This window comes from Montipora capricornis, chromosome 9 (genome assembly GCF_036669925.1).
Source record: "Montipora capricornis isolate CH-2021 chromosome 9, ASM3666992v2, whole genome shotgun sequence".
NCBI classification, from domain to species: Eukaryota; Metazoa; Cnidaria; class Anthozoa; order Scleractinia; family Acroporidae; genus Montipora; species Montipora capricornis.
In genome coordinates, this window is record NC_090891.1 from 13908033 (window position 1) to 13925556 (window position 17524).

At 39.0% G+C, this 17524-nt stretch overlaps 1 protein-coding gene and 1 pseudogene across 1 annotated transcript in view; one reads left to right on the forward strand and one right to left on the reverse strand.

The window, feature by feature from the left end:
• The window catches only part of LOC138015676 (dynein axonemal heavy chain 12-like), a 319401-nt gene that overhangs the window by 221778 nt on the left and 80099 nt on the right, over positions 1 to 17524 (forward strand). Inside the window, exons 43-50 of the mRNA XM_068862787.1 lie at positions 2052 to 2240; positions 2662 to 2952; positions 3030 to 3094; positions 3195 to 3489; positions 4107 to 4169; positions 16476 to 16618; positions 17184 to 17258; positions 17337 to 17418. Of these exons, the coding sequence (XP_068718888.1) occupies positions 2052 to 2240; positions 2662 to 2952; positions 3030 to 3094; positions 3195 to 3489; positions 4107 to 4169; positions 16476 to 16618; positions 17184 to 17258; positions 17337 to 17418 (1203 nt within the window). The remainder of the gene's footprint in view (positions 1 to 2051; positions 2241 to 2661; positions 2953 to 3029; positions 3095 to 3194; positions 3490 to 4106; positions 4170 to 16475; positions 16619 to 17183; positions 17259 to 17336; positions 17419 to 17524) is intronic.
• On the reverse strand, positions 9200 to 11476 carry LOC138016198 (uncharacterized; annotated as a pseudogene).

Consider the following 17524-nt stretch of genomic DNA (forward strand, 5'->3'; position numbering starts at 1 on the left):
ACTAGAGGATGATGTATTAGCAAGAATCAGTTTAGCTATTAATTCCTGTTTAGCGTTACATGAAGTGGAGAACTGGGAGTTATAAGGCTTACTAAAACGTATTTACAATTCATGATGGGAAAACAAAAAAAAAATTATTCATTAATATCTGATACAGATTTCTCTTCCTTTATATAAACGTTTCGTTCGATTTTCCGGGTTGAAATGTCTTAAATTTGCCAAGAATACCTGCACTAAAATGCTGACGTTTAGCTAGGATGCTAGGGCGAGTCAAAATACAAACAACGAGTGGAAACACTCAGCGATACTACGCACCAAAGCAACCAATAAGCTATCTATTTAGCAACTTTTTTTGCACTAAATCTTTAGCAAATGAATTGTAAACAACCGAGAACGTGTGACAGATTTGTGTGTGTGGGGCAACGTCAGAAACTAAACTAGTCGAGCCGGTTCTCTACTGTACAATAACCAAGTGTACAAATAACTTACTGTACAATATCGTGGAATTTTTGTGCTCGTTTCGTGCGTTTTTTTTGTACAATAACTAATAAAGATGGATAATTAATTACAGTACTTATTGTTATATACCTAAACTTTCACTCAACAAAACCAGCTCTGTGATTGGTTGATTCTTGGTCACGTGCCCCTGATCAAATTGAAACGTTTCCCAACCAGAATAGGAAACTAGTCAGTTTTGGTGGATGTCTCCTGAGAAGACTTTCGGGGAAACAAAACTAACTGTTTCCCTCTGGACCATACATTAAAAGTATATTGTTAGTCTTTGCAAGGAGAGAACCATTATGAATAAAATCAATCTTACATGGTAAATATCAGTGAAGAACTATTATTGCACGTGTGTATGTATGTATGTATGTCCCACATATTTGGGTTTATTGAGAGTAGTTTTTTTTGTAGCATGCAAAAAGCAAGAGAGGGGAAGGGAGGGGAGGCAGAGTAAGATCAAAGACTTGCTGTGATCAGTATTTGACTGAGGATGCCATTTTGTACATGTACATGTAAATGCTGTTTCCGTACTCTGAGATTGTTGATTAGTAGATTGGAGTGATTCTTCCTGGTTGTTTCCTGTGACTGAATTTTCAGTTGATTTATAATAACCCTGTTGATAACTTCAGAGGTAAATGTTAAGTCAGAGATTGGTCTGGGATTGAAATATAGAAACTCCAGATCAAGAATTTATTTCAGTTTCGGCCTGACCAAAGCTTCTTTAAGATGTTTAGGCTTCATAACAGTTTGGTGTGATAGGTTTGCTGATATTAAGGATAAGCATTAGAATTTCTTTAGTTGCTTTAGGACAAAAACCGGTAGATGTATGGGGTCCAGGTCACAGAATTTTATTGTGTTGGCAATTACATGATCAACAAGGCTGCTTTTTCATAAAATTGAAAGTGTGTGAATTCCACAGGCTATAGTTGCACCTCTGACCAGCAGTTTGTATTAGTACTAGTGTAGGCAGACTTGAGCTCTTCCTTATACGGTGGATTGTATCATGGAAAAAGTCCACAAAGTTATTGTCAAAATTTCTTGAAGATTTTTCTTTTGGCCACCATCTTTCTGGTTTTGAGTGCAGCAATTTTTCAACAGGATGGACATAAGGGATGCTTTGCAATCGCTGTCTCATTCATTAGGGCCATACGTAGTAACTGTTGTTCTCATCTGTTCCCCTGACTGACTGAGAAAGAAACAAAATACAGCAGTACTAGTCAAAGGCAGAAGCTGCTATTGCGACGTTTGGTCAGGAACTGGATGCTATTGATTGAGAAAGAGGAGACTTTTTCTTGACCGCAGGGGCACTTTCGCCAATCAAGAGGGCATGATTTCCTGATCCTGATTGGCTAATCCCTCCTTGGTTTTGCGCTTGATTGATTGAACACGGGGCAATAATGAGATTAGTTTCCTTCTCGGTAAAGATGAGAACTTTCTTTATACTTTAAATGATGGATTTCTAATTTTCATTGACAGCAACTTCGGATGATGTGTTGGTAGAGTTATCCAATATTCAAAGTGGTATTTATTGTTTTCCATTTTTACAGTCATCTTTCTTGTTTTCCGTGGTGTGGTCTGTTGGAGCCTGTGTGGACACTGACAGTCGACTCAAGTTTGACGTCTTCTTCAAAGACGTAATAGCAGGAAAGAATGAAGACCACCTAATTCCTTCCATTGTGGGCAAAATAGAGGCACCAATACCACACGAGGGATTAGTCTATGACTACTTGTTCGAGGTAATGCTATTTTATGTACTGAACCATAATTGGCCAGCAGGAATACAACATAAATCTCGTACATTTTAGGTCGCAGTTGTACTTCAATCTGTTCTTTTGTTTTTACAATGTTTGCAATTCTTTTCCGTTGGTCCAATTGTTACGTTTGGTTTTATAAAAACTTATTTTCTTTTGATCCAATGAGCACTGCTTTTGCTTTCCATTTGGCCCCTTTGACTTTTATTCTCAACTCTAAATATTATTTCTTTCACTGGATGAATATGTAAATTAAGGTTCTGGCTGAGAGAGTCCCAGGAGTCGTGGCTACCTTTGAGAGAATATTATTGTTTAAGTTACCAAAGTATAAAATTGTTGCGGTGAGAGATTAATGACAATTTCGTACGCAATTTCGTCATCATGTCTTTTTATTTTGTGTTTGCAGCGTAAAGGTAGAGGGAACTGGGTTCTTTGGACTAAGACCATCAAAGAAGGCGTGTCAGGAGGCAAAGGGCAGCGAATCAGTGATATCATCGTACCGACTATGGACACAGCTCGTTACTCACATTTGATGGAGATCATGTTTAACAACAACAAACCACTTCTATTTGTCGGTCCCACAGGTACTGGGAAGTCAGTCTACATCAAGGACAAGCTCATGAATGGTATCAATAGGGATGTCTTTATTCCTGCTTTTGTCAACTTTTCTGCTCAAACCAGTGCTAATCAAACACAGGTAAAACATTACATGTCATCTGAAGCATTCAGTTAAAACTGGAATTTAATGGTATAATTGTATTTTATTTTTTTAAGGATATTATCATGTCCAAACTGGACAAAAGGAGAAAAGGAGTGTTTGGCCCACCAGTTGGCAAAAAGTATGCTTTGGAACTCTGTTGCTCAATTATTAAAAGTAGCTTTTTTATCGTTCTAGTAATACGACATTTTTTTTTTCGTTTTTGTTTTTAAACCACATAGGTTTATTATTTTTGTCGATGATGTAAACATGCCTGCCTTGGAGAAATATGGTGCTCAGCCCCCAATTGAACTGCTTCGTCAATATTTGGACCATGGCAACTGGTATGACCGCAAGGATACATCCAAACTGACATTGATTGACCTTCAATTCATTTGTGCCATGGGACCCCCAGGGGGCGGTAGAAATCCCATTACTCCACGGTTTTTAAGACACTTCAACGTGGTATCAGTGGCTACTTTTGGTGATGACACTATGCAGAGGATCTTCTCCACAATTGTCAACTTCTACTTCAGGGTATTTTTATTATTTCTATGTTTTGGTGTTGTATTGACAAAAATTAATGTGGCGAACCAAGCTGGACACAGGGTTACACCACAACTTCTAATTAAATGTGCTCTTAACAACCTTTTATCCTAATTATCAAAATTACGTTGCACCCCTGCCCAGTCTCTCTGGTCTCCAGAATGCCTTGGGCTACTTGTGACTTGAAGGCTGATTACATTACTTGATTTTTATCATAAAGGAAGAAATTTTCCTCTAAGAAAATTTGTTAATTGGGCAGTGTGAATTCTATGAAGCTCTTTCAGTGGACGTTCGTATAGGAAACTGTTTTTCGATGCCTTTTTAGGAAATACGTTGTGTTGGCTTTTCTACATATGGCAGCTTCCACTGTCATACTCACTAAAACTTCTTTTCTTTTCAAGTTTGTCCGTTAACAGTAGCTTCAAGTTTATTGATTTGTTTAGTGTATCTATTTTGTTGGTTTTCATTAAATTTAACGTTGCAGAGGTCAGTTAATTTTCGAAGTGTTTTCATTTCTAGTTATGCTTGTTGTAGTATTTTTGTTAGGAAGGTATCACTGGGGTGGATGTCAATGCCATTGTCTCGGTTTTTTTTTTTTTCTGTAATAGAATAGTGAATTTCCCAATGATGTCTTCAGTATGGGCTCTTTGATTGTAGGAGCAACAATGGAGGCAAGTAAACAGTTCATTTGTCAGTTAAATAATTTGATAGAAATAAATGTAAGAGACCACGCAATGGCAACCAGTTGGCTGGGATCATTTAAACAGGATTTGCATAATTTAAAACATCGCCACGCAAATCACATTTAGCTTGTCCTCGTAGGACTAGCCCAATGCACTGTACTGTACTGTAAAAGGTTAAGTCTGCATACGACCCAGGTGGCCCATCACGCCGGAGGTTATCCCGATTTCCATGACATTAAGCAACTGGGAGTATTTCTACTTCCCCCTGGATGGGATGCCAGTCCATCACAGGGTTACCCCCATCATTAAATACGCCGGTACCCATTTATACACCTGGGTGGAGAGAGGCACTGTGAGGGTAAAGTGTCTTGCTTAAGAACACAACACAATGTCTTTGGCCAGGACCACTGGCTCCGGAATGGAGCACACCATGAGGCCACAGCGCCTCCCACTGTACTGTACTGTACTAGCACGTTTTGTCCTTTTTACTTTATTGCCCGATCTTACTCTTTACATTAGGCATAAACTAGACCTCTATTTGTTTTTGTTTTTTTTTTTTTTCATGGATGGATAATAAATCCAGTAAGGAATGACATTTTTTATAATCAAAGGTTTCGTAAAGCAATTCAGAATGAAAATGAGATATAAAAAGTGAACGACGTTTCTATGACTCCATGTCATCATTATGAAGTTTGAAATACATCATAGGATTGATTATATATATAGTAACAATGGTGTGTTCCCTGCTAGTAGAGGTCTCTTTTCTTTTTGCTTTCACTGGGCTGACAAGTACGGGAAAAGAGAACTCTGCCATGGGTCGAAACTCACTTTGATCCAACCGCCGTCCACAACCTTGGACGGCACTCTTCAAACCGCATGCTCCATGATATGTTTGCTGACTCTGACGTGAGCACTCTATATCTCGTGCATTGATTTACAGTAATTCCGCTGGTGTTTAGTGAGTCTGCACAGCAACATGGCGTCCTCGAAAGAACTTGACTTGTGCAGAGTTACAAGGTGTCATTTCTGCTGTTGTCAAGAACATAGACAACGAAAAGATTCAGAAGCTGAGCGATCAGCAGTTTAGTGCCCTGTTTCATTATTTGACCGAGCGGGACACGTTTGCTTGCTTGCCGACCGGACATGGAAAAACTCTGATCTACCAGGTTGCTGTGCTTGTGACATGAACAGGGAAGATCAAATATCTTTCCTCCAAACCTATTGTGGTCGTTGTTTCTCAGTTCAGCACGTTAATTTCAGACCAGATTCAGAGTTGTTTGACAAGCCCGATGGAATGAAGGAGCTTGAAGAAGCCGAAGTAGTGTTCAGCAACCCGGAATGCATGGTTTTGTCGTTGTCGTTCTCTTTCGCTCTTCTTTGTTTTCTGTTCTAGTCATAGGTCCTCCAGGCATCATGTAACCTTATCAGAGCTTCTAAAGTTATTCCAAAAATTGCAATACAGAGAAAAAAGCGCTCTAAGCAAATTAAAAATAAACACTCAGCTTGAAGTTTATATCCCTCCGATGCTTGACTTGAATAACTGCAAAGCCGCCAGTGTGGACCACAGCTATCATGATATGTCAAACTGGATTGAAACCAGCGAAAAGGCAGAAAGAAAACATTTTCCAAATCGTTTCCCACCTGAACACGAAAAGCGTTGACTGTGTAAGAACTATAGTTGACGTAGCATGGCCGTGTAACGGTTTCGAGCTACAGAAAGCGCGCGAAAAATGAAGCCTCGCTTAGTTTTAGGTGAGTTAACCTTTAGGTTGAGCCTGCACTCCAATCAAAAACCAGTACCTGGTCAGCGGTCAACTTAAGAAAGAACAGCTGACCTCGGTGAGCTCTAAGCTTGAGCCCGCGATATGGTCACTTGATACTGGTCAGCGGAAATCTTGTTTTGACAGGTGTCAATTGATCAAAACATGGATGTCCAATATCAAAGATGTATGCTGTAAACTAGCATGATACTGGTCACATTGGCATACATGGGGGTGGACGTACGGACGTACGTACGCCCGTTCATGACGTCATGGCTGATTGGCGGAGAGCAGTGCAGATCAAGTGTAACAGAGTGAAAAACGTGTAATACCAGTGCAAATTACAAATCGAAATTCTGGATTTTGATTTGCTAATAAACATTAGGGTTTGGACAGAGCCAATCAAATCTTTTGTTTTAAAATCAAGTGCGTGCTGTATGGCGAAATTTATGGCGCAATTTTTCCCTGTTTGTGTTATACGCATACGTTTCTTCTGCTTAACCATCTCAAATTGTTTCATTTATATTATTAATGAGTAATCAAATGATTTTTCTCGTGCAATTTGGAACAAATAAGGACTTGTACATTTTTTCAAAGACTACAAATTGTACTCACCCTACGGGCTCATGCAAATTTGGTCGTCTTTGAAAAACTTTACTCGTGCTTATTTATTGCAAATTGCACAAAAAAAATCATATGGTTACCTATACGTATTACATGAGAATGTTTCATTAACAAACAAAAACCTTTACATGCTAAATTTAAATTTTGACTCCTTTCTATTTATAGTCGTTTATGTTTTGTTAGTTTAGTTCTAAGCACTTAACTTTTGTGATTCACAAACTGGACCCTATCTTGCATTCTATAGAAGCTTTCCATGGCCTGTTGTGTTCACATTTTTACTCAATTTCCTTTTCATTGTAGTTTTGCCTACTCCACCTATAGCTTGGTGCTTTCCTTTTGTAATTCATTTGCCTCACTTCTCATTTTAAAATAGATTACTTTTGTGAAATAGCCATTATCTTTGTCCAAGTAAAATTTCTTCCTTCAATTTCATCCCTTCAACTACACTTTTCAGTGTTCTAAAGGTCACAACAAACCAATTTGTAGTGATGCATCCTTGTGCTAATCATCCACTACTGATCTCAAACAGTCTATTCTTGTGTTACCTCGTGGGTTCCAATATTGTTAGATGTTTTAATTCTTTGTCAGTAGCAGCTGGTTTTGTAAAGTATGTACTCGCATCCTCGAACTTTGGTCCTATAACATTGTTTCTTTCCCTTCCCTTCTTTCCTTCCAAAGCTACTGTCGAACGCACTTCACTAATCCAAGATTGGTGATAGTTATAGCAGAACTCCCTGCTATTTGTGACTACTATTGTTACTAGCTGGCATTATTCTTTGAAGAACCAGTCAGAATACAAAATAGTATTGACTTAATTTAATACTGTGCAAATAAGTCAGAGTGGCAGGATATTCTGCAGTAAAGGATCTTTTTTACTTTGCTATATATTGAAAATGCCTTTATACCTGCGCAACATACATGTATCCTTACTCTGCTATCCTATCATGTACATGTAGCATTAATATGTACTACTCTAATAACTACTTTTGCACTCATTGTGTGACACTTAGGGGGTTGAGTATCACACCATTCAGAGCAGCATATAGGAAAGTCGGAGATGTCAAAGGGTTCACGAAAAATCCATTTTTGTGCCTCACGGCTACTGCAGGAAAAAGCATGAGAACCAAAATAATGAATAATTTGCACATGAAGATGTCAAGGTCATCCACCTAAGTCCGGACAAGACCAATATTAGACTTAGTGTAAGGAAACTGGATAGAAGTGAAGAACTTGATGATACCTTTGCATCGCTTATTGTGGAGTTGAACACCAAGGGAAATGAAATGAAAAAAACCATAATTTACTGCAGATCAATCAATGTCTGTGGAGACATTTTAGAAAGCTTACCAGACAGTCAGCTGTATGCCATGTTTTACAGCAAGACACCTCTATCAATCCAGGAAACAGTGTTGAGCTAGTTTTTAAAGAGTGACAGCAAAATTCGACTCATTGTTGCCACATGAGCGTTGGGTATGGGTGTTGATATTCCCGATGTTGAATGTATAATTCACTATGGCATCCCCTCTGAGGTACAAAGCTATGTGAAAGAGATTGGGAGAGGGGCTAGGGATGGTAGAGCATGTGATGCTTTGATGTATCACAAGCCCTACCACCTTACTCACACAAAGAATTGCGAGGTTATGTGAAAACCACCTTAGTGTCGACGTAAGGTCCTTTTGAAACATTTCAAAGAAAAAGAAACGTGTGTCCCATTAACAAGTGCTGTGATATGGGCACTCTGCTTTGCAAGTGCCAGGGCCGTACATTTGTAATGCATCCCGAGCCAATGCAGAATGTGGACACCAGCTTGTCCGAGAAATCACGAAATCGAGTAGTGGACCAAGGGAAAACGCAAATTGTTCATTGAACTTCTGACAGACATTGATACAAGTGGTACCTTATCCTATGTGACTCTAGGCTCAGATCTTATCCTGAAAATAGCTGGTAAGCTGCAACACATATTCTTTGCAGATTATTTGATTGAGAATTTCCCCATCTTCAATGTACAGTTGGCTAATGATATCATTCTGGTTGTAAAAGATATTTTTTAATGACATGTCTGTAGCAAATGCGTGTCTGGTGAGTGATTTAGGATCCTCTTTTGGTGATCCTCTCCTACTTGATGCAGCCTATGTAAGTGATATCAGCGAAAGCAGTTTTGATGAAGACAGCAGTCTTTAGTAGACTTACAGAAATAAAGGCTCAAGCTGCAATGTGAAAGGAACGTACTTGTTGGCTGCCCAATGTCTGACCAAAACTCACTTAAGAAAGAGAAAATTGAACAATTACATTTGAAAAGGAATTAGTATAAATATCAAAGTAGAACCAACTGTTTTTAAGTCCAAATGGAGGTGAACAAGTTCTCTGTTGCAGTTGGAGATGAAATTTCTGTTAAAGATAGCTTGGCTCTGCTGTATGTGTACATCTTGTGTACTCTTAATTATGAGGTCCAGGTGTAAATTCCATTGAAATGTCTCTGCTTTGAACACTTGGTCAACAAAAGTTTGTTATTCCGATAATTATAGAAAGCTTCTGACAAATGCCAACACAAAAGTAACCTATTGTCAATTATTAAAGAAAATCTATCACAGCAATCATGGGAACCACTAGATAACCAAGACAAAGGACTAATACTTATAAATAAGCCGCATTTTGTCTGTATCGACAAATCCAACGATGTAGCTGCTTCACATTAACTCCATTGTACAGATCATTTTTTATCACTGGAAAGCATGTATATCTCCTTTCGGACTTAAAAGTGAACACATCTGCTTTCCTGTGAATTTGTTCTAGTACAGTGACAAATGTCTGCTGCTTAACCTTGTTGGTGTGTTGACTAAGGACTTGCTTGGATTGTTGCAGCAGTCCTAGAAGAGGGCCTGTCGATTTTGTTGAGGATTCAATTGCGTTACACTTGTCGATCTGTTCGAAGCTAAGGTCCCTTTATATGCATTTAGCTTGCCCCCCTTTCCTGTTAGCAAAACGGCTCCATTTCAATCTATGTGCTTGTCTTGGGGTAAGCAAGCCAAGCTGTGATGCCTGGAGCCGAAGTGCTGCCAAAGCGTATTTGGTATGGTTGTTTGTCCAATACAAGACGGACAGAAAATTCCACACTCTCAAGAGGCTTTCACCATCTCCTTTCTTTACAAAGTCGTCTGCATTTCTGGTAAGTAAACCAATACTAAGGTGTAGGCAACCATAGTTATACACAAAATCTTCTTACTTGTCATTCAATTTACTTTCCTCTGTTTGCATATCGTCTTCCACTGTGAGGCCATGCCTTTTTTGCTCATGATAAATACGACATTTCCCATACTTAAAGGTTCTGTTGCAACCTTTGCCACGGCAGGGTAAGTCAGGGAGAGGGTCCTGAGCTGTGATGATACAAGGAAGGCGAGAAACTGCAGGCATGACAAACTTATCCAGCATTGAACTTACTTCTTTGTGAAGCCATGCACTTTGAACTTCTTTGCTGGACGTCTTTAGATTCTCTGGCATTACATTCCTTGTTAGTTGACTGTCTCGACCTTTCATTCCAAAATGATTGAGGGTTGCTGCAATAATGAAAGCTTGCCAGTGTTCCCCAGTCCGTAACTGAATTTGACTTTCGCAAGATGTTTACAGCCAGCTGCAAAAAAACCACACAGTGGTATAACAATAAGTTAATTTCTTAAAAAAAATTGACCTGTTCTACCCTTGGGTAGATTTGCCTTTTTTCGCAAAATTGTTTTCGTTAGAATTCCGACCGTTTATTTCTGTGAAATACTAATTGACAATTATTGTTAAAAAAATGGACCACACCTGGTATGCAATGCGTATGCCATGCCAATCCTCGTTCTTCGTCCAAACCCCATCTAATCTCTCAGTAACATTGCAGCCATCTGATCGTGCCTTCTGGATATTCCTTGCACGTTTTTCGGTGAGTTGGTCACCACCAAGACAAACGATGTCAGCAGGAATATTTTTACCATGGACTGGTGTCATAGGCACATATGTGTCATGGAGGTGCTCCAAAATGTCAACCATGTCTTCATTTAGGGATTCGTTTTTGGGAAGGCAACCAAGAAGCAACCGCAACTGTGTTTTTTCAATTTGCCCCTAACAAATGGTGCCTACAGAAATTTTTCACATCAGTGTTGGAAACCTGGACTATTGAACAATACTAATGTTCTCATCTAATGTCATGTCTGGCAGGGAACAATAACCAACGACAGAACCTATTATTGTTTAATAGCAACCTACAACATTTCGTTAATATTTCTGCCAAGTGTGATTCAAACTCTTTCTCATAACCGTGCAAAATGCAGAGTTTGTATGGGGACTAAAAGAGTTGTTTGTGGGCATACTTCTAAATGTAATATGTAAGAAAATAACTAAATAATCAAAATAGGCATGCTGTTAGTTGTGCTAAGTGCTTAACAGTTACTTACCAGAGGTAACAATGTAAGTTTGACACATTTTTTTATGTATTCAGAGTTTCTACAGATTAATTTTTACGTCAAGATAATCCTGATATGAGATTTCTGTTTCATATATTATTTGTTATTGTTGTTATCATCATCATCATCATCATCATCATTATTATTAAATGTTAACCATTTGCCCTGCCCCGGAGAAGCGGAGTATCAATCCAATACGGTGCACCAAAGCAGAGATCTGTGGACATCGGTTTTGAAGCATGATTGCAGCAATTGTAGCAATGACTTTATTAACTTGCTCCCTATTTCCCAGCTTGCGCTTTTTAACCTTGGAGACACAAAGGGTGTAGAGCAGCTCATTTGTCAAAGGAGCTTTTGTTTTCAACTCCTGAACAAATGCAGCCAGCTTAAAGGACGGTAGAACATTGTGATGGGTTTGCCTCAGAACACTTGGTTCCTTTGTTGGTGTAATCGCCAGCATTTCCTCCTCCATACACCTTATTCCAAAATAGCCGCTATTTAGATATTCTTTTGTTTTTATTCAAATTAGACCTTGATGCCTCGTTCAAGGCAAAAATTCTTTTGAATTTTCAGCTCAAGAACGAGGCATCAAGGGCTAATTTGAATAACAACAAAAGAATATTTAAATGACGGCCATTTTGGAATACGGTCTATTTTCTTGAACAAAATATTCTTGACATCAGTGAAGTCTGTACACGTATTCAGCAAGGCTGCCAATTGCCAACTTGGGAAGCCCTAGGGCCATGTATTTCACTATAGAGGCAGTTTTCTTGTCTGACAGCTTGACATTTCTTGGCCCAGAGGGATAATTTATGATAATCTGGTAATAAAACGCGAAACGTTTTCTAGCACATTTTTCCCATGCTGGTTACTAGGCCTATCGAACCTGGGGTTCGTTTTTCAATTTCTAATGCTCTGAACCCCTTATGCCAAATAGTTGGTATTTTTGCACGTCCTCAAGACAGAAAAAAGCAAAATATTTTAAAGTGCCCCTGTGACCAAAAAATCAATTCATATTTTTCTTTGGATTTCAAAACTATGTTAACAAAACACTAAGTGACCCACGTTTTAATTAAGCCTTGATTTCAAAAAGACACCTCTTTATTTTAACTGTAATTTTCCTCTTTAATGGTCCGCCATTACTAACATTATGTTCTTGAGAGAGCTGGATCGAGGAGAAAATGACGTCAAAGGCTCACTAGTTTAAGAATGCAATACGTGTGTACGCCACAGAATTAATATGCAGCACGGGGGTTTTGGGCTTTCAGACTTTTAAACTCACGCTTTGCATATATGATAAGCTGCGTTCACACGCTGAAATTTTAAGCTAGTGAGCCTCTGACGTCACTTTTCCCTGGATCCAACCCTCTGAGATCCAATCGGTCAGTTTTGAACGTGAGTAATGGCGGACCGTGAAATCCGAAACTTACACTCAAAGTAAACGGCCTTTGGATAAAAGTCAAAGCTCAAAATTTTGCCAGTCAGGTGTTAAGCAAACACACTTTCAAAATCTGAAGGAAAAAAGGAAGTGGTTTTTTTGATCACAGGGGCACTTTAAGTCTCATGCCATAAGATGACTTCGTCTTGAAGATAGAGAGGGATACATGCTGGTTCTCGAAATACGCTAGAAGGAGAGGATCCCTGCAGCGGAGGCAAAGGCTTTGTCGGCGCGCAAAAAGGGAGTGGGTTGAACTAAGTTCACATTGTATATTGCGACGCCTCTCCACGCTCAGAGCTATGTGTGTTTTTTCTGAAGATAACCAAAAATCGGATCCGTTTCTTCAACTAGAATACCAAGCTCACACGTAAAATTTGGGGATACCAACTCCATTTGCCAACAGACAATGATAGATTGTATATTCTAAGTTACGCACAGAATCGATAAAAAGAAGAGAATACTTGCAATGGGATTGTGTGTGTGCGATCGACACCATCCCGGAATACACAATGTTTCGCAACTAGTATTTTAATCCTACGTATGCTTAAAATTGTTCGTTAGTTCTTTAGTAAGTATTTGGAAATTCTCATGTGATTCTCCGTAAAAACGAAGGATTTCTGACGTCTGCCTACACAGTTTCATGTATTTTTAATTAAGTTCGGAATAAGGATGTACATTTCTCATCTCAACTTTGACTTCATCCACTGCAGCTGCAGTGTTTGCTGACATCTCAGCATCGACCGTAACTTCTGGGCTATCCTTTGAATCTTCGGTTTCCTTAACTGGGTTGGAGTCAATATTGGAGTCGAAATCTTCCCCAAGCGAAAGCGAAAGCGAAAGCGAAAGCGAAAGGAACGATCCTAACGGTTGATCAACGTCAAGCGCATCTCCGTACTGGAATGTAGAATCAAGTTCATAGGTATTTACATACGTGTGATCGTGAGAAACAACTTCTGCTCCCTTCAAACGTTCGACACCGACGCTCAATGGAAAACACCTGCTTTCCTTGATTTAGCGGGTTTCCTTAAAGGGAAAGTACGGTCTAGAAAAAAGTTTCTCTAAATTACGAAAACTTTTCCCCATGCAAGAAGTCGAAAATAATTGCCGTTTTGTCCAGTTCCCTGTTAAAATGTGACATGAGCACTTTGAAGTTGCCTCTTTCGTGACTTGGAGAGCGCCACCTTGGATATGTCGTGTTATGACGTAGCAATAGTCAACAAACGACCTTACCAAGTTCTTCGATCCCCGATCACTTTCTCATTCTTGTGTGACCTTTCTGCTTCGAGAAATTCAAATGAAAGAAGAACTATGGTAAACTGTCTTGTGGTTCAATAGGTAGTAGACCATGTAGGCCATAAGTGTGACTGAAGCTCAAGTCACTTAATACTTATAGATTTTCTAGTCAATCAAACTAGGCGGCAAAAATGAGCCAGAGCAAGTGTATACAGGACAAAAACCTTGAACATGCGACAAAGAAATATTCGACAAGCGTACCTTTTTCACTTTCTTCCTTCAGCGACAGCCGTCTTCGATGCTTCAGCAAACGTATTTGTTTACTTTCACACGAGGAAGCGTTTAATTTAGAATAAGACGACGAAACTTTCAGATGTTGCACAATACACGGAGCAAGGCTTTTTCATATCAACAATTACCGCTGTTGGGGTGTACGCTTTCGAGGGGGATGAAACTAGACACATGTCTAGACTTGAGAACACATAAGAAAAAAATCGAAGCTTACATCGGAAAATTAACATTTAAAGAAAAGTTGGCCGTCGAAAATAAAACGTGGATGGATTCCTCCAGCGGGTATGTCATTTTACCAAGGAGGACTTCAAGCGGGATCTTCAGGTAATGAATACATGTATTGCAATTGGTCTTGGTGCCATCCGCTTCATACGGAAATCTCAGTCAAATAGTCCAAAATATCATTATATTGGAGCGAGGAAACTGAATCAAGCCATATAAAGACGACTTTCAGTGTTATGCACTAATAAACGTAACTTGAAATGTGGTTAAATCTTTTTAGCAGTATAGAAACTACTGAGAGGATTTACTCTTACCATTTGATGGAAATATATAAATCGATCGTTTGTTTTGAAGTTGTAACAGGGATCTCGTAGAAAGCCACGGTAGACAGATTAAACTTGATTTCCAGGCATTTATTTCACAGCAATGAGCGCGGGATAGCACTACAAGCTCTCTTTCGCTTTGTAAAACTCCTGCATATAACTCAGATATAAAACCCTGTTTAACGACCACGAAGTAAATCTGTTCAGAGGTAGAGCCAATATCAATACAATTTAGCCTCTTGATTAAGATTCAAGTCTACAAAGTATTGCTCTCCTTGCCTGTGTTTTTCTTCTTTTCGTCAAGTACATTTTGTCATCCGGAGAGATCCTTGACTACTGCTACGTCATAGCCTCGTTTGCATACACAAGAACAAAATGGCGGCTTTCAATTTAAATTTGCCCATTTTGGAGCGTTAGTCCAAATGAGTGGTCAAGTATGACAATACAGGTAAAGAACTTTCGATTCAGAGAAAGTTTTTCTAGACCGTACTTTCCCTGGGACTTTCTTTGGATAGGCGTTTGTATCTCTGTGGCGATTATTCGGCGCTTTCTGTTGCCCTTTTAATTGTAGAATTGTTCTCTGGATACTTCTTGATGGGAGCCGCTTTGTCTTGTTCCAGCAAAACTTTTCTCTTGATTACATAGTCCAGCTTTCGTTTGCAGCTTTTGCAAACTCAACGGGATGACAAGGAAAAATCTGGAGACTTTCCAAGAAGAGTTCTTAAATTTTCCTCGAGTCCCGCTATACGGGAGGTGTGAAAAAAGCTTCCTTGTCCAGATAATTTAAAATCGATGCCGCAGATTAGATAACAATCATCTTTAGATGATATTTCTATCCTTTTTGCGGCGTTTTTGGTGAACGCAATGAAAGCGGAGAATTAGCCAGCGTGTGCGACATTCCCAATTCGCTGAGCGCGGGTTTCCCGCCATTTTATTGGCATGTGAAGTCTCACATGATGATTCGTTCGCTAAGTAACCCCAGCGCATGCTCAACACAATGAGTTTCGACCCATGGCAGAGTTCTCTTTTCCCGTACTCGTCAGCCCAGCGAAAGCAAAAAGAAATGAGACCTCTGCTAGCAGGGAAAATGATGTGAAGATATTTCGGGAGAGGTGTTAAAGTATTTAATTGTTGTGTAAAAAGTTTGGCGCGAACTGAATCCGACTGCGTGTGACGTTTTGGTTTTATATTCCTAATGGTTTTGTATTCCTAATGACATGGAGTCATCGAAACGTCGTTCACTTTTTATGTCACTCATTTTCATCCTGAAATGAATGGCGTTTTGCAACAGAAAATAATTGTAACATTTTGTAGTGGCAAGATTTATTTTTGCATCCAGTGCTAGGTTTACAAGCTGTCAATTCAAATAAGGAAAATTAGAAGTCACTACTCTATTCGTTACCATGACGAAAAAAGGGCCAAAAAAAAGGAAAATATTCAGTTCATATCTTGTCGCAATGGATGTCTCGATGTTTTCGTAAGGTTGCAGGTGGAGAGAAACATCCAGGCTATAGGCAAAACAGGCCAGACATTAAGTGCTTTGTTGCAACCAAATAAAAACAAATTTTCTCGTTCAAAAAAATGCTTATTTCTATTCTGAATGGTATCCCACACGAGTTTACCTTCCATGTAAACATCAACGTTATGCCGTGTCTTGCTTAAAGGAAGACCAAAAACTCTCTTCCCGACATATCAGAATAGAACTAATGAATCCGACGTTTTTATCTAAAATCTGTTAGCAAATGCGTTAGGCCCTCCTAGGCTGACCCACGTCGGGTTTAGGGAACGAATGAGGTGCAGATCCGCAGGTTAGTTAGGGTTCAATTTTATGAGGCCAAGTGTCATCCCCAAACTGCCAATAAGTTATTACAGACTAAAAAAGGGAGTTGTATAACGGTTTTACTTGACTCATTACAATATCAGTCTCAAATTGAATCACATCTGATGTTTTGGCATTTGGTCAGGTGTACAAGCAAGCAATGGCAAATCTGCTACCCACTCCTGCTAAGTCACACTACACATTTAACTTGAGAGACTTTTCTCGCGTCATTCGTGGGGTTCTGCTGATAAAAAAGGATGCACTTACTGATAAGAAAACTCTCAACAGGTATTGAGTTGTTTTTGTATGGAGTAATGCTTTGTTTGCTAGTTTGTTTAAATCGTTTAAATTGTTTTTATGAGGAAATAAATGTTGTGATGCGAACCTGAGAAGACAAATGACATTTGTAAGATTTGAGAATAAGACATCAGTGATTCAGAACCGCCTAAAACAATTTCTATCATCGATTGATAAAGATTGAAAACGAAGCAATGTGTTGATAGCGTACAATGACGAACTGTCTTTTTCATTTTTTGGCTGAAGGGTTTTGCCTAGATATCTTTGCAATTATCATTTACTAGTTACTACTAACAAAACAATTGTAATGTTATATGCGGACAATTATGCTTAAGAAAGTGGCTAAAGTAACCTCCCAGGCCAAACTCTTACGTTTAATTCTGTCCCCTGTTTTTGCTTTCCTTGATCGGCTTTGGGAATGAATCAATTGGAGGTTCCAAGAGTGAAAGAGAATCTTTCCTTATGAATACCCCCAATTGGTTTCCTGACGTACTTAAAGCAAGTGTTCCCTGTTTGTAGTTTATTTAGAAAACAGTTTCCATTGCGTTTGTTTTAGGCTGTGGATACATGAAGTGTATCGAGTGTTTTACGATCGTTTGGTTGATGATAAGGATAGGGCTTGGTTACACAGGTATGTCACGTGTGGTTTCGTTTTGCCATGCATGAGTCCCGTGATAGTATCTGATTCATGCCTTTTTCTCTTTTGCAGTTTGCTTAAGACTGTGACTAAGGAGCACTTAAAAGATGACTTTGATTCACTCTTTAAGCGATTATCGTCTGACAATAAATCGGTATCTACGATTGAATTTTCTGTCTATTTTGTGAGCATTATTATTTTGATATACCTTTGTTACTATCACATTTGCAGGTATTCCTGCTAATATAAGAAGGTCCCGT